We start from the raw sequence: 18,378 nt of genomic DNA on the forward strand, positions 1-18,378 counted from the left end.
CGTTAGCCAAGACACCGTTAGTCTGGACCACTTTAGTCTAGACCCCGTTAGTCTGCACACCGTTAGTCAGGACTCCGTTAGTCTGGACCACTTTAGTCTAGACCCCGTTAGTCTGCACCCCGTTAGTCAAGACCACTTTAGTCTTTACCCATTAGTCTTCGTGTGTATGTGATTCAACGGACATTCCCACTATCATCAATCACAAAATGTGTTAATCCGTACGATTGATAATTATCGAGGTTTCACTGTATATCCCCCTGTCGGGGAGCTTTATAATACACCCTTCTTCACACATAAAACACATACCTCCAACTAAAAAACTACTCACCGAGTGAAAATTAGTCATTACATTATTCCTCATGACATGGTTTCTTATCAATTCGGTTACAGCCTAACGCCTTTCTTATTCATATATCAGACCAGATTTGGAATGTCGTTGTTCGTGAATTGATTAAGGAGAGCTTTCTTCCAAGAGGACAAAGTACTATCCGCAGTGTCGGCCTTATAAATACTGACTGCTCCCTAGAGGGCACAGTACTGTCCGCAGTGTCGGCCTTGTAAATACTGACTGCTCCGTAGAGGGCACAGTACTGTCCGCAGTCTCGGCCTTGTAAATGCTGAATGCTCCCTAGAGGGCACAGTACTGTCCGCAGTGTCGGCCTTGTAAATACTGACTGCTCCCTAGAGGGCACAGTACTGTCCGCAGTGTCGGCCATGTAAATACTGACTGCTTCCTGGAGTGAGTGAGTGAGTATGGTTTTACGCCGCTTTTAGCAATATTCCAGCAATATCACGGCGGGGGACACCAGAAATGGGCTTCACACATTGTACCCATGTCGGGAATAGAACCCGGGTCTTCGGCGTGATGAGCGAACGCTTTAACCACTAGGCTACCCGACCGCCCCCTGCTCCCTAGAGGGCACAGTACTGTCCGCAGTGTCGGCCATGTAAATACTGACTGCTCCCTAGAGGGCACAGTACTGTCCGCAGTGTCGGCCATGTAAATACTGACTGCTCCCTAGAGGGCACAGTACTGTCCGCAGGGTCGGCCTTGTAAATACTGACTGTTCCCTAGCACTCCCATGGGCTGTCGTTGGCAAGCCTGATGTATTGTATGCTATAATTACACCGGCAGTGTCGGTGCTAGCCCAGGCCTAATGGCTTAAATAGGCATGCTTAACACACGGCAAGTATTTATTGCAGATACCACGAAGGCCCGTCTGTTTCCAAACACCTTGATTTTTAAGAATGCCAAATCTTGTCATAACATATCTGTATTCATCTTCCCTAGGCAAGTGAGTTAACTGACTATAAAAGTCCAGTTTCCACCCTTGCCGAACAAGGCTGGTATTATGGAGTTACAGTTTGGCTGGACAAACGAGTCTATGCATAGTCCAATCAAAATCGCGCACCGAAATCGAAATCCGGTTGTAAACTGTCGTGCAGATTTGGTCGATTGCAGGATTTACAAAGCATGTGCACCGCCATCTCGTTGTCAACAGATATTTTCCGAATCTTTTCATGATTTTAATCAAGGTGCTCCCATGATTTGATGCACTTCGCGATGTAAGACCCATTTTATCACAATATAGATATTGATTATCCATCAGATCGTCTTCTTTGAATCAAATGCAAGCGATACGCGAGGTGGAGTCTGAATGGTCCATAGGAGAGGTTTAGAAGGGACATAACTCGTAATAACCACTGGTGGCGCTACGATCGAGCCCAGGAATTCCAGCCTAGTTCGGCAAGGGTGGATACTGGATTTTTAAAGTCAGTTAACTCCCTTGCCTCGGGAAGATGATCTGTATTTTAATGCCGTGTCTCTGTTACACCTACTTGTGTTATAATACCAACTGGCCTCGCTGTTCCATCTAGTGTTTAAGACGAAGTCTCGTTATTACGCCTTGTTTCTTATAACGGGGGGTACTGGTGGCGCAGTCGTCTAAGGCGCAGCGATTCGCTGTGCAGAGTTGCGTCTCTTGGGCACGCCAGAAACCTATGATTGTTGGGTCGAATCTCGGTTCGCCCAAATTATGTTTCTAGGTTTGTAAGCACCATACCCGTGTTCGTGGGTTTCACCAAAGTGGTAAACGTCTGAGACCTGCATTACTTCGGGCTTTCCTCCCGTATTAAGATGACACGCCGTGATATAACTGGAATACTGTTAAAAGCGGCGTTAAATCCAACTCACTCACTCACTTGTTATAATAGCAATTCTCGCTATTACACCTAATCTTATTATAATGCCAAGTCTCTCTGTTGCACCTAGCCTTATTATAATTCCAAGTCTCGTTATCACACCTAGTCGTATTATAATGCCAAGTGTCGCTATTACACCTAGTCGTATTAGTCCCATATAGCTAGCACTATAAAACCGCAGCCAGACACACCGTGCACGTCGTTTTATGAGTGAACGCCACGTTAAGCCTAATTCTCCTCTTCCTCTGTCTGAGATATTGGAAGCTGTGATATCAGTTCGTGTCATCGATACGTTGTGTCACTCTACAGCCAGGCAGTCCACACATCGATTCCACGCCCAATCATCCTCCATTCATCTTGACTTCCCCCACCAACGCAACACCTCGCAGCGCCTAAACAAGCCAATATTTATTTTTAGACCCCAAATCTCAGTTTAGACAATCTCAATGGAGCACAAGGTCAGCGTGACCAGGAGAGATTTATCAGCATGTATAAAAGATCCGTTGACAACAATCTATTAACATAACGCTCATGTGACCTCGATTTTGCCGGACTGTATTTCTGTTCGTAGTAACAAAATTAACCACAGTATCAACTCAGAACTTAAACACATGTTTGACAGGAGATGGAACTATATAATCATCCAGCTGCATCCCAGTGTAGTTTGATCGATACGAAGCGATTGGATCGGTTTCCTTGTAGAACAATGTTCTGAACGAAAGACATCGCGATCACAAATTGGTTGGCATTTGAAATTAAACTTTGGGGAATGGAGTTTTGTCTCAAGCAAAGGCCAGAGGGTAACTGATTACACTGTTTGCGTTATTGATTTCATGATGATACTTACAGTAAATGTTTGTTTCCTTTAAAATATACGCAACCGTGGGACAGTTTGGGTTGGGTACCGATTGACATCGAATGGAGGGTATTGTACGTGTTGAGTGACTATATATTTATCAAATTAGTCCAATATGACACGTCCCGCAAGGCAAACTCAGATATATGACCACCGACACGTCTACGTGCTTAAGTAGAATAGTTACAACAGTAGTAGATCGCTATGCCAAAATTAAAGCATATCCAGACAACCTACACTATACGTATGCAATCATACAAACATTTACAATTCAGAAGATTCAAACACTTATCTTGAAAATGTTTTTTTGCGTGCGCAAATAGACCGCATCCGTGGTGTAGTGGTAGAGACGATGATAGGGGGTTCGATCCCCCGGCCGCGTCATACCAAAAGACGTTAAAAGATGGTACTTGTTGTTACCCTGCCTGGCGCTCGGCATTAAGGGGCTTAAACAAGGACTGGTCGACTCGGAGTCAGTATACTGTGTCTGTGTGGGGCATCAGTCCGGACTTGTACAAACAGCCACACACACGTACATGCACGTCGCTATATAAGTGCAATAATCTTGGATGCGACGTTAAACCTAATTTCACCTCACATTGTGGACAAATAAGGGTGTTGGCTCTGCCGCCGCTATAAGCAAAATTCAATCCGTTTTCCGACCGGGGACACAAACATTCAACTTTCCAAATTGTACCTTTGTGGAGGAGCGAAAACGGTTCTTCGATCACGCGCAGTGTTAACCACTTCGGCGATAACGACGAGTTCAGGTGTGGTGCGGGCAGACCAACAATCTATGTCGTGAACCCAAGATAAGTGTTGTTACGACGGCTTATACCAGAGGGCCACCTGCATAGGGTGTGGTCATGAGAGTCATCATTTACATGTCGGTATTCCCAGTCGGCGTAACGTGGTAAGTATACCAGGAATGTAGAAATGTGAAAATGTAACATTCACATACTGCGTACTATATGCAGTATACCAAGACTGCGTAAAACTTTAGCATTCACATACTGCGTACTATGCGCAGTATACCAAGACTGCATAAAACTTTAGCATTTACATACTGCGTACAATACGCTGTATTCCAAGACGGCATACATATGAAGCATTCACAGACTACGTAAAATACGCAGTAAACCAAGACGGCATACAAATGATGCATTCACAGACTGCGTAAAATACGCAGTAAACCAAGACGGCATACATATGAAGCATTCACAGACTACGTAAAATACGCAGTATACCAAGACAGCATACAAATGAAACATTCACAGACTGCGTAAAATACGCAGCATACCAAGACGCGTACGGCATACAAATACAGCCTTCACAGACTACGTAAAATACGCAGTATACCAGGACGGCATACAAATGAAGCCTTCCCAGACTACGTAAAATACGGAGTATACCAGGACGGCATACAAATGAAACATTCACAGACTGCGTAAAATACGGAGTATATTCCTGCACCCAAACCAAGCTTTTAACCAAATGAAATCCCGAACCTGGGGCTGATGCGTAATGCTTTCAACCATGCACCACCTTCGCACAACTTAAGCAAAGCACAAGCCATCATCGGTTCGGTAGGAACAGCTCTCTGTCTACCATCCAAGCCGGTACTGGCCCATGGTGCATGCACTGGCTAACCGTAACCGTAGCCGTTAAATTAATTCCCAAAATAATCCCATTATCTCGAAGCAACGAAGCATATGTAGTTTGTTGTTGTGCGGCTATACAAGGAACAGATGGCTGTTTCATCCAATATCCCGGCGACGGAAATCTCATTAAAACTTGGTTAAGTATCTATTAAGTGATCCATGGTTGTATTTCTAGTTTACAAGGAAATCATTGTGACCCTTTTCTCCGTTTATCTCACCAACTTATTAAATTAGCCAACTTTAAAGACTGTTTGATGATAGTTGGCATTTGTTTACAAGGCTGAAAATATTACGGTTTAGATTCTGATGACCAAGGGTCTGTTGTTGCGTGGATAACGCTCGCACTATCGTTGCATGTCCTGGAGTATACTACTCAAAAGGAGTGAAGGAGCACCTGATTCTTTCATATTGTTATAGTTAATCTGGCATGACAGATTAACTATAGTACTATGACAGAATAGCATCTGGCATGACAGATTAACTATAGTACTATGAAAGAAAAGCATCTGGCATGACAGATTAACTATAGTACTATGACAGAATAGCATCTGGCATGACAGATTAACTATAGTACTATGAAAGAATAGCATCTGGCATGACAGATTAACTATAGTACTATGACAGAATAGCATCTGGCATGACAGATTAACAATAGTACTATGACTGAATAGCATCCGGCATGACGGATTAACTATAGTACTATGACAGAATAGCATCTGGCATGACAGATTAACTATAGTAATATGAAAGAATAGCATCTGGCATGACAGATTAACTATAGTAATATGAAAGAATAGCATCTGGCATGACAGATTAACTATAGTAATATGAAAGAATAGCATCTGGCATGACAGATTAACTATAGTAATATGAAAGAATAGCATCTGGCATGACAGATTAACTATAGTAATATGAAAGAATAGCATCTGGCATGACAGATTAACTATAGTAATATGAAAGAATACCATCTGGCATGACAGATTAACTATAGTAATATGAAAGAATAGCATCTGGCATGACAGATTAACTATAGTAATATGAAAGAATACCATCTGGCATGACAGATTAACTATAGTACTATGACAGAATAGCATCGGGCATGCCAGATTAACTATAGTACTATGACAGAAAAGCATCTGGCATGACAGATTAACTATAGTACTAAGACAGAATAGCATCTGGCATGACAGATTAACTATAGTACTATGAAAGAATAGCATCTGGCATTTCAGATTAACTATAGTACTATGACAGAATAGCATCTGGCATGACAGATTAACTATAGTACTATGACAGAATAGCATCTGGCATGACGGATTAACTATAGTACTATGACAGAATATCATCAGGCATGACGGATTAACTATAGTACTATGACAGAATAGCATCAGGCATGACAGATTAACTATAGTATTATGACAGAATAGCATCTGGCATGACAGATAAACATTAGTACTATGAAAGAATAGCATCAGGCATGACAGATTAACTATAGTACTATTGAAGAATAGCATCTGGCATGACAGATTAACAATAGTACTATGAAAGAATAGCATCTGGCATGACAGATTAACAATACTACTATGAAAGAATAGCATCAGGCATGACAGATTAACAATAGTACTATGACAGAATAGCATCTGGCATGACAGATTAACTATAGTATTATGACAGAATAGAATCTGGCATGACAGATTAACTATAGTACTATGACTGAATAACATCTGACATGACAGATTAACAATAGTACTATGACAGAATAGCATCTGGCATGACAGATTAACTATAGTACTATGACAGAAGAGCATCTGGCATGACAGATTAACTATAGTAATATGACAGAATAGCATCTGGCATGACAGATTAACTTTAGTACTATGAAAGAATAGCATCAGGCATGACAGATTAACAATAGTACTATGAAAGAATAGCATCTGGCATGACAGATTAACTATAGTACTATGACAGAATAGTATCTGGCATGACAGATTTACTATAGAAATATGAAAGAATAGCATCTGGCATGACAGATTAACAACAGTACTATGAAAGAATAGCATCTGGCATGACAGATTAACTATAGTACTATGACAGAATAGCATCTGGCATGACAGATTTACTATAGTACTATGACAGAATAGCATCTGGCATGACATATTAACTTTAGTACTATGAAAGAATAGCATCTGGCATGACAGATTAACTATAGTACTATGACAGAATAGCATCTGGCATGACAGATTAACTATAGTACTATGAAAGAATAACATCTGTCATGACAGATTAACTTTAGTACTATGAAAGAATAGCATCAGGCATGACAGGTAAACTATAGTACTATGGCAGAATAGCATCAGGCATGACAGATTAACTATAGTACTATGACAGAATAGCATCTGGCATAACAGATTAACTATAGTACTATGACAGAATAGCATCTGGCATGACAGATTAACTATAGTACTATGACAGAATAGCATCAGGCATGACAGATTAACTGTAGTACTATGACAGAATAGCATCTGGCATGACAGATTAACTTTAGTACTATGAAAGAATAGCATCAGGCATGACAGATTAACAATAGTACTATGACAGAATAGCATCTGGCATGACAGATTAACTTTAGTACTATGAAAGAATAGCATCAGGCATGACAGATTAACAATAGTACTATGACAGAATAGCATCTGGCATGACAGATTAACTTTAGTACTATGAAAGAATAGCATCAGGCATGACAGATTAACAATAGTACTATGACAGAATAGCATCAGGCATGACATATTAACTGTAGAAATATGAAAGGATGGGGTGGCCCTTAACCTTTTTAGCACTATATGTTCATAATATTATCAGGGGCGGCCGGGTAGCCTAGTGGTTAAAGCGTTCGCTCGACACGCCGAAAACCCGGGTTCGATTCCTGACATGGGTACAATGTGTGAAGCCCATTTCTGGTGTCCCCCGCCGTGATATTGCTGGAATATTTGCTATAAGCGGCGTAAAACCATACTCACTCACTCACTCATAATATTATCATTATTCTGAACCTAGGAGAGTGGTGTGAGTGAGTGTGGTTTTATGACGCCTTTCCAGGTTTTAGCAGTATCCGGGGAGGGGAGGTGTTGTTCGTCAGATGTCACAATAACAACATTTGCCTGGTTTGTTAGTGACAGGATCTGCTGATCGTGGGTTCTAGTCTAAGATTCGTCCTGATTACGAGCCTTGGATTGTTAGCACCCCACACGTGATCGTGGTTCATACTAAACAGGCAACTGTCTGTGACCACCTTCAGTTTCATCTCTCCGGCCTAAGGACACCCGTTATGATGAATAGTACATGATATGCTGGCCATAGCACCGTGGCTGTAGTCCAGTATCACCAAACCTGGACACCCCACTAATGGGCCCCAATCATGATGGCCTTCGGGGTGATTAGAAATATCACATCGGGGAGCACTGACACACCTCCTCATTTATCTAGTGGTTTATATCTCCATTCTGTTAGGATACTCTGTACTCATTCGTTACGAAAGTTTCGTTTTGAGCCCGATTCAAATTATATAACGTTAAAATATCCGTTTACACTCATGAGCGAGATATATTTCGTACACACAATGAGGTTTGGGGAGTAGACAAATGTAACAAATGTTATATTTGGGATAAAACTTTCTTAGTGAAGTACAGATTCTCGTACTTTTTGGGGTTGAGTCCTATCTGGGATTCGAACCCACACTGCCAGAGTGAGGCACCTAATCCAAATTAAAAAGTCTTTGCAAATATCACGATACACACAAAAACTATACAACTAGATTCAAAACAATCAATGGCTGAAAATAGTTTGGAATGGCAATTAACCGAGACCTGTAAACAATGTCTTCCTTATTCTGGTCGCTACAGGCCGTAGTCACGTGCAACACGTGTCGGGCCACAAACACTTGCTTTTGTATCCAAAGTGTGTGAACGGTAGGGGTTAACCCTATGTTTGTTTTTTAACGCCGCACTCAGCAATATTCTTGCTTTTTGACGGTGGTCTGTAAATAATCGAGTCTGGACCAGACAACCCAGTGATTGACATCATGAGCATCGATCTATGAGGTTTATCGTCGCGTCCAAGATTATTGCACTTATATAGCGACTTACATGTACGTGTGTGTGTGTGTGTGTGTGTGTGTGTGTGTGTGTGTGTGTGTGGTTACTTGTACTTGTACGGACTAGTACCATGAGAGACCATGCCGCAGTTTAACATGAATACCCCACTCAGACTAGGTATACTGCCGAGCCGACCTGTCCTTGTTTTAGCCCCTTCGTGCCGAGCGCCAGACAGGGTAACAACAAGTACCATCTTTTAACGTCTTTTGGTATGACCTTCCGCTCTCCGGGCGCGGGCGCGGACGCTCTACCTTTAAACCACTCTACGCAATTGGGATACGATGACATGCATCAACTAAGTCAGCCAGCCTGACAACCCGACCCGATATTTTGCCTTTTACGCCAAAAATGGAATGTTTCTTCGGATAATAGACACTGCTTATTCTTTGGCGTTGACGTCTTATGTTTAAAGATGTTAGACTTTTCTGTTCCAGGTTCTTTCAATCCTTTGAATAATCTTTTGTTATAATCACCCAGAACGTATGTCTAATATATATTTTTTATTAGGGTTTACAATGTTTTGTCGATAGAGGCGACATCAATCTCATGGTATGTTATGCGACACTGTTAATATGGAAATAAGGCACCTCCCTGTCTAAACCCCCTGAATATATTCTGAGGAAAACGTCTCTTCATGGACGCTCCCAGCATAACAAGTGGAGTGCTATTGTCTTGTTCCATCAGCTGTGGCTATTTCCTGCAGTGACAAATATCGAGAGGCAAATATTACGTATAAATGAATAACTTGCAGTGATTTGCACGACCGAACACAACAGTGGATGACTTGGTGTGAGTACTGACGGTGACCTTTCATATGATGAAGAGGGTATGATATGTTTTATATTGACCTTGAGGTAAGTTCGAGAGATGGCGAACAACGTCCCTTGAACAGTTGTCAGAGAAGTAAAGCCGGAAGTGACGTCTTTGACGTTTGCCATTTTGACAAAGCAAAGATTACAGCGAGTTTGGGATTCGAAGCTATGATTAGCGGATCATGTGACGCAACTCTCCACTTATACGTAGCAGTGACCCTGAGCACTGGGCCATCGTACGCGCGTTCTGACAGGCAAGGTGGAAGTCTGACTACCATTAGGGTTACATCTTTTGATAGTGAGTGAGTGAGTGAGTTGGGTTTAACACCGCTTTTAACAGTATTCCAGTAATATCGCGGCGTGTCAGCTTAATGTGGGAGGAAAGACCGAAGTGATGCAGGTCTCAGACGTTTATCACTTCGGTGAAACCCACGAGCACGGGTATGGTGCCGACAAAACTAGAAACATAATCGGGGCGAACGGGATTCGAACCCACAATCATAGGTTTCTGGCGTGCCCAAGGGATGCAACTCTGCACAGCGAATCGCGGCGCCTCAGACGACTGGGCCGTGCCCCCTTTTTGTTAGAGAAATAGGAATGCATAACATGTGGTTATCGCCGCTTTGAACAGCATTGCATTAATATTGATTTCGACCCACTTTACTGGGGAAAGGAGGGGTTGCTGGGATGTTATATTGAGACGAGATATTACATCAGCAACAGCTGCAAAACCAGATATTGTTTTGATTAAAACTATGAACCAAAATATCTTTTTCTAAAAAACACATTGCAACAATGTAATTTTTGTGGCAGACAATTTCTTTTTTCCAATAATATGCAGCATTATTCTTTTTAAGAATTATCCTTTTATTATTATTCCTCTCTCCCCGCGGTCTGTAAGTAATTGAGCCCTGCCCAGACGATCCAGTGATTGATATCATGAGCATCGATCCACGCAAGTGGGATACGATGACATGCATCAACCAAGTCAGTGAGCCTGACCACCCGATCCCATTAGTCGCCTCTTACGACCAGCATAGTCGCCTTTTACGGCAGGCAACCCCCGGATCTTCATCTTCTAATACTCCCGACTGCGCATAGAATGTATGTCATCGGACCCAGGCAGTATGCCATCAACTAGTGGTTTGTCTCGCCCACATTTTATTATTTACCCCTTGCATAAAACAACATTCGTTCGCCCTCTGCCAGCACTCACAGACTGTGGGCGATTAAAGTAGTCTTTCCCGAGATGCATTCATCATTACTGACGCTTTCTTGTTTATTTGCAACATTTGGGAAGTAAAATTAATCTCCCAGCAGACGTGTATCGAAAGCTTGATATGGTCTCCCCGTTTTCCCCCGTCAGAAAAGATTGATGACCGACCGTACAATGATAGATAAACACTGTTATGTTTAATAACACACCCTACTTCACCTGCTCGGGAGGCAGGAAAAGGAATGAAAGAGATTTTTCGCGACATTTTACTTGTTTCGTAAATTGCTTCACGCATGCATTTTGTTTATTAATAAAACGCAGCAAAAATTGTTTTGGCGTCAATGAAATAAACAATCCATATTTATGTGTTCCTTCATTTCAATCCCGAAATATAAATCTGTCTGATCTCGCCTTTGGAGAATTAACCGACGTCGTCATGATCGTTTTGAACACCTGTGCACGTGAATTCCGTGCATACAGTGCGTGAAGTGATTGTTGACTCGCGCAGGTGTCTTATTTCAGCGGGGGCAAAGGTTGCCATGGTGAATTATGTCAGTCGTGCTGTACAGTTGTGTCACGTCGGCCTTTCAGAAAAGTCTTAATCAAACAGTCAATGTTTTTCACCTGGGATTTAACGTTATCATAAAACAGCTTACAACGGTGTAATGTTAACTGGGTGTTAGGTGGTCTAGTGGTTTCATTCGTTCGCAACCATTACTCGATTTCCGATATGAAGGTCGATTTATCTTGTATTTTTATTTATTTTCTTTTTCAAAGATTTGATCGTGTTGTTGATATAACATTGATGTAGCGGTTAATACTGATTTGCAAGGATATGGTGTCACTTATTTAGTTGGGGCTTTTGGGTAGTCTAGTGGTTAAAACGTTTGCTCGTCACGCCGAAGACCCGGGTTCGATTCCCCAAATGGGTACAATGTGTGAAGCCTATTTCTGGTGTCCACCGCCGTGATATTGATGGAATATTGATGGAATAATTAAGTAGCGTATAACCATTTTCACTAACTTATTTAGTTAGACTCCATCCCTCACTCCCTCCCTCACACATCCACCCACTCACCCAATGTCCTATTCCGCCCGGGGGCACGGCTGGCCCAGTTGTCTAAGGCGCCGCAATTCGTTGCGCAGAGTTGCGTCCCTTGGGCACGCCAGAAACCTATGATTGTGGGTTCGAATCCCGTTCGCCCCGATTATGTTTCTAGGTTTGTCAGCACCATACCTGTGCTTGTGGGTTTCACCAAAGTGGTAAGACCTGCAACACTTCGGGCTTTCCTCCCACATTAAGCGGACACGCCGTGATATAACTGGAATACTGTTTAAAGCGGCGTTAAACCCAACTCACTCACTCCTATTCCGCCCGGTTTATCATGAATGTTCACGTTCGCTGTGACCCAGGGATATTGATAAAACAAAACACAGTCCGGATCCCGTGTGTTGGTCTGGTAATTAAATCGTTTCAACGACCAATCTACACTCTTCAAAATGCAGCACCGGACGGACATGAAGGGGATTAATGTTTGCACGGCATGTCACTGTAACGCATTACCGTGATGAAGCACCGCCACGCAGTCGTGATAATTACTAAAGTGAGCATTGTCTCATCGCCATCATACCAGTGATCGTAGGTTTCACCAAAATGGAAACATTTTCGACCGTCTTCACTTCGGGCTTTCCGACCACAGCAATGTGACACGCCAGACAACAACTTAAATACTGTTCAAAGCGGTGTTAAATACAATTTACTCACTTGTTTGAGTACCGTCCTGCTGGTGAGCCGACACATTTATTTTAAGTGAGTGAGTGAGTTGGGTTTAACGCTGCTTTTAACAGTATTCCAGTTATACACGGCGTAATGTGGGAGGAAAGCCCGAAGTGATGCAGGTCTAAGACGTTTACCACTTCGGTGAAACCCACGAGCTGACAAACCTAGAAGCATAATCGTGGCGAAACGGGATTCGAACCCAAAATCATAGGTTTCTGGCGTGCCCAAGGGACGCTACTCTGCACAACGAATCGCGGCGCCTTATACGACTGGGCGATCTGTGCCACACCCCTACCACCCACCCACCCCATTCATTTTAAGAATTGAATTTATACTGCTTTAACGAATTATTTTAGTAAAAATACAATCAATAACCCTTTTATAATTCTCTGCAAGCAATGTTTCACCTCAACAAGTTTGACAACAGTTTTCCATCACCTACCAACCGGGTACCGTCCAGAAGACAGTTCTCTGCCGGTTCGTGTGAACTTACAACGGCTTAACCACTCACCTATAGTAGGGACCATGCTCTCCCTGAATTCTCGGCCAACGAGATTGTTGATGAGTGCAGTCTTGCCGACAGATGTTTCGCCTACCACTAACACTTTATAAGAAGCGAGGCAGTCTTTTTCACCCAGGGGCATTCTCCTGTTTTAATAAGCCTGTCTGTCAGTGCTGCCCTCCATCTGGAAAGAGTAAGGCAGGTGTGTTAGGAGTAAGTTCATTTGGATCTTGATTATCGTTCACTTACTTGGTTAAACTAGGAAACTAAGTATATGGGGACTTTCAGGTGGCAGTGTTTGTACACTGATGAAGAAGGGTAGAAGAGCATGCTGATGAAGCTGGTCATCTACAACTTGACGGAAGCCAAATTAAGCCACACGTGCACAGTTACTGCCGCTACCTTTCCTCATCTTTTCTGATCCCACCTTTTACTCCCTTCCTTCCCCTCCCCATCACACACACACCTCCCCTCCCTCTCACACACACCACCTATCCCCCTCAGACACACTTCCCCTCCCTCTCACACACTCTTCCCCTCCCTCTCACACACACTACCTAACCCCCTCACACACCCTTCCCCTCCCTCTCACACACACCACCTATCCCCCTCACACACCCTTCCCCTCCCTCTCACACACACCACCTATCCCCCTCAGACACACTTCCCCTCCCTCTCACACACCCTTCCCCTCCCTCTCACACACACCACCTAACCCCCTCAGACACACCTCCCTTCCCTCTCACACACACCCTTCCCCTCCCTCTCACACACACCACCTAACCCCCTCACACACCCTTCCCCTACCTCTCACACACACCACCTATCCCCCTCACACACCCTTCCCCTCCCTCTCACACACACCACATATCCCCCTCAGACACACTTCCCCTCCCTCTCACACACCCTTCCCCTCCCTCTCACACACACCACCTAACCCCCTCAGACACACTTCCCCACCTAACCCCCTCACACACACCTCCCCTCCCTCTCACACACACCACCTAACCCCCTCAGACACACCTCCCCTCCCTCTCACACACATCTCCCCTCCCTCTCACACACACCACCTAACCCCCTCAGACACACTTCCCCTCCCTCACACACACACCTCCCCTCCCTTCCTTCTCACACACACCTCCCCTCCCTCACACACACACCTCCCCTCCCTTCCCTCTCACACACACCTCCCCTCCCTCTCACACACCCTTCCCCTCCCTCTCACACACACCACCTAACCCCCTCAGACACACTTCCCCTCCCTCTCACACACACCTCACCTCCCTCACACCTACCCTCCCTCTCATACACACCTCCCCTCCCTCTCACACACACCTCACCTCCCTCACACCTACCCTCCCTCTCACACACAACTCCCCTCCCTCTCACACACACCTCACCTCCCTCACACCTACCCTCCCTCTCATACACACCTCCCCTCCCTCTCACACACACTTCCCCTCCCTCTCACACACACCACCTATCCCCCTCAGACACACTTCCCCTCCCTCTCACACACACCTCCCCTCCCTCTCACACACACCACCTAACCCCCTCAGACACACTTCCCCTCCCTCTCACACACACGTCCCCTCCCTCTCACACACACTTCCCCTCCCTCTCACACACACCACCTAACCCCCTCACACACACACCTCCCCTCCCTCTCACACACACCACCTATCCCCCTCAGACACACTTCCCCTCCCTCTCACACATTTCCCCTCCCTCTCACACACACCACCTATCCCCCTCAGACACACTTCCCCTCCCTCTCACACACACCTCCCCTCCCTCTCACACACACCACCTATCCCCCTCAGACACACTTCCCCTCCCTCTCACACACACTTCCCCTCCCTCTCACACACACCACCTAACCCCCTCAGACACACTCCCCCTCCCTCTCACACACACCACCTATCCCTCTCAGACACACTTCCCCTCCCTCTCACACACACCTCCCCTCCCTCTCACACACACCTCCCCTCCCTCTCACACACACCACCTAACCCCCTCACACACACTTCCCCTCCCTCTCACACACACCTCCCCTCCCTTCCCTCTCACACACACACCCACTCCCTCTCACACACACCACCTAACCCCCTCAGACACACCTCCCCTCCCTCTCACACACACCTCCCCTCCCTCTCACACACACCACCTAACCCCCTCAGACACACTTCCCCTCCCTCTCACACACACCTCCCCTCCCTCTCACACACACCACCTAACCCCCTCAGACACACCTCCCTTCCCTCTCACACACACCTCCCCTCCCTCTCACACACACCACCTAACCCCCTCAGACACACTTCCCCTCCCTCTCACACACACCTCCCCTCTCTCTCACACACACCACCTAACCCCCTTAGACACACTTCCCCTCCCTCTCACACACACTTCCCCTCCCTCTCACACACCTCTCTCCCCTGTCACACACACTTCCCCTCCCTCTCACACACACTTCCCCTCCCTCTCACACACACCTCCCCTCCCTCTCACACACACACCTCCACTCCCTCTCACACACACCTCCCCTCCCTCTCACACACACACCCTCCCCTCACACACCCTCCATCTACCGTGTACCCCTTTATCACATATTTTCTCAATCTCTCCCTTCACTCATCGACCTGTACTCTTCCCACCCTCCTTCCTTCAATAATCTTGTCCTCTTCCCACCCTCCTTCCTTCCATCCAGGGGTTGTGGGTAGCCTCGTGGTTAAAGCGTTCGCTCCTCACGCCGAAGACCTCCGATTCCCCACATGGGTACAATGTGTGAAGCCCAGTTTTCGTGTCCCTCGCCGTGATATTGCTGTAATATTGCTAAAAGTGACGTAAAAGTATACTCACTCACTCCTTCCACCCTCTTGTCCTCGTTATCTCTGCCCTTCCGCCATCTCAACGTCTACGCCCCCTTCCCCTGTATCCCTCTAGCATCCATCATACCTCTCAGTCACTGTCGCCATCCCACCTCCATCCGTACCAACTATGTTTCCCTTCTTTCACGTGGAAGATACGTATTTACAGTGTGATCAGTCTACAATGCTATTTAACAGTGTAAACAACACACCACTTGTTGACCAGGGTTCATTGATTCTGTTTAGTGGTATATTGAAGTTCAATCTCATTAAAATAAGATATGACCCGAGAAGATCGGTAGAATATGTCTTCAGCAGCCCATGCTTGTCGAAAGAGGCGACTAACGGAATCGAGCAGTCAGGCTCGCTGACTTGGTTGATGCATGTCGTATTCAAATTTCGTGGATCGATGCTCATGATATCAATCACAGGATTGTCTGGTCTCGACTCGATTATTTTCAGACCGCCGCCATATAGCTGTAATATTGCTGAGTGTGGCCTTTAACAACAAACAAAATAAGATATCATACCTCAATACGATACTTGTTTTTTTAGTGAAGTGAGTCTCAACAGGACGATATGAATAATTTGAACATGATTTGTTTCTTTTGCCTTTGAGTACACTGGCCGGTATTTCCTTCTCAGATTCCCACAGATTAACATTATGGTTTGGACATATTATACAGTTTCCTGTTTATACAGTGTATGTGTTTGTGCAAACATTCAGTGAGTGCCCCTTGTAAACGGTATTTTAGTCATATCACGGCACGTGAGGAGGATGTGGGAGGCAAGCCCGTCGTTACCGACTTTTATGCCGTAATAATATTGAAATACTTTTCAAGCGACACATTAGCACTAAAATAAAGTGACATTATTGAAATGCTATTCAAGCGGCACATTAACACTGAAACGCCGTGATATTATTGAAATACCATTGAAGCGACACATTATATTAGCACTGAAACACCGTGATATTATTGAAATAATATTCAAGCGACACATTAACACTGAAACAACGTGATATTATTGAAATACTATTAAGCGAAACATTAGCACTGAAACACCGTGATATTATTGAAATACTATTCAAGCGACACATTAGCACTGAAACACCGTGATATTATTGAAATACCATTGAAGCGACACATTAGCACTGAAACACCGACATATTATTGAAATACTATTAAGCGAAACATAGCACTAAAATCAAATGATATTTTTGAAATACTATTCAAGCGACCCATTCATGCTGTCATCCCATGATATTACAGAAATACAATTCAAGCGACTTCAAACCCAACTTTTTCATTATAAATCAGACTCGGGTCTGCACAAGACGATGTAGTCGTACCTGCAACATATGGTGTCGTTCCTGCAGCCGTCCTGCGCTGGAAATCCATCTCAAAGAACAGTTTTATTGATCAGTCATACCCCGCACAGTAAACCAACAACAGGAACTGCAGTTCAATCTGACACAGCAAAGTCCCATAACAAACACAAGGTAAATCCAAATGGCATCATCATTCGAAATCCTGGCACGGGTCTGAAGGAAAGCGTTCTGATGAGCCACACTGTTGCCACTGTTTAGCTTATCGCGGCGTGAATGAATGTTTGGAAGATTAACAGCGCCTGCGAGTCACGTGACTCGCAGAACGCTGATAACGCTGCGCCGCCAAGGAGAATGTAAGCGATTGCAATGAATGAGGCAAAGTGGCCCGCCATTCCAAACAGGTTGGGCTTTGTTTAGACACGGCTCTATATTACCAACGAATATTGCGGCTTAATGCCGAGTAATTATGACGGAACTGATATTGTTTTATGCCGCCTTTGCTGCTTGGAGTGGAATACTTCTGAATTCCAAATTTTACATTTGTTTAGGGTATCAAATTTCCTACAAGCCTCGTTAGAACATAGGGCCGTGGCAGGCACAATGTAAATACATCGCTAGTTGATGAAACCACACAATAACTTGTTTCTGATCATCGCAGATGCTTAAGGATAAGCCCCGTGGGGATTCTGAGGGTTTGTTTGTTTGTTTGTTTGTTTGTTTAACGCCGCACTCAGCAATATTCCAGCTATATGACGGCGGTCTGTAAATAATCGAGTCTGGACCAGACAACCCAGTGTTTGTTTGTTTGTTTGTTTGTTTGTTTAACGCCGCACTCAGCAATATTCCAGCTATTTGACGGAGGGCTTTAATTAATCGAGTCTGGAACAGGCAGTCCAGTGATTGACATCATGAGCATCGATCTATGCATTTGGGATACGATGACATGCTTCAACCAAGTCAGCGAGCCTGACCACCCGATTCCGTTAGTCGCCTCTTACGAC

At 44.6% G+C, this 18,378-nt stretch overlaps 1 protein-coding gene across 1 annotated transcript in view; it reads right to left on the bottom strand.

Moving 5' to 3' along the window:
• The window catches only part of LOC125378577 (ras-related protein Rab-13-like), a 38,541-nt gene extending 20,866 nt beyond the window's left edge, over positions 1 to 17,675 (bottom strand). The window contains exons 1-2 of the mRNA XM_048394030.1: positions 17,399 to 17,675; positions 13,190 to 13,364 (exon numbers count right to left, since the gene is read on the bottom strand). Of these exons, the coding sequence (XP_048249987.1) occupies positions 13,190 to 13,322 (133 nt within the window). The 5' untranslated portion in view covers positions 13,323 to 13,364; positions 17,399 to 17,675. The remainder of the gene's footprint in view (positions 1 to 13,189; positions 13,365 to 17,398) is intronic.
• Positions 17,676 to 18,378: the final 703 nt, after the last annotated feature.

Source organism: Haliotis rufescens, unplaced genomic scaffold (assembly GCF_023055435.1).
Source record: "Haliotis rufescens isolate VD_foot unplaced genomic scaffold, xgHalRufe1.0.p SCAF_128, whole genome shotgun sequence".
Taxonomy (NCBI): domain Eukaryota; kingdom Metazoa; phylum Mollusca; class Gastropoda; order Lepetellida; family Haliotidae; genus Haliotis; species Haliotis rufescens.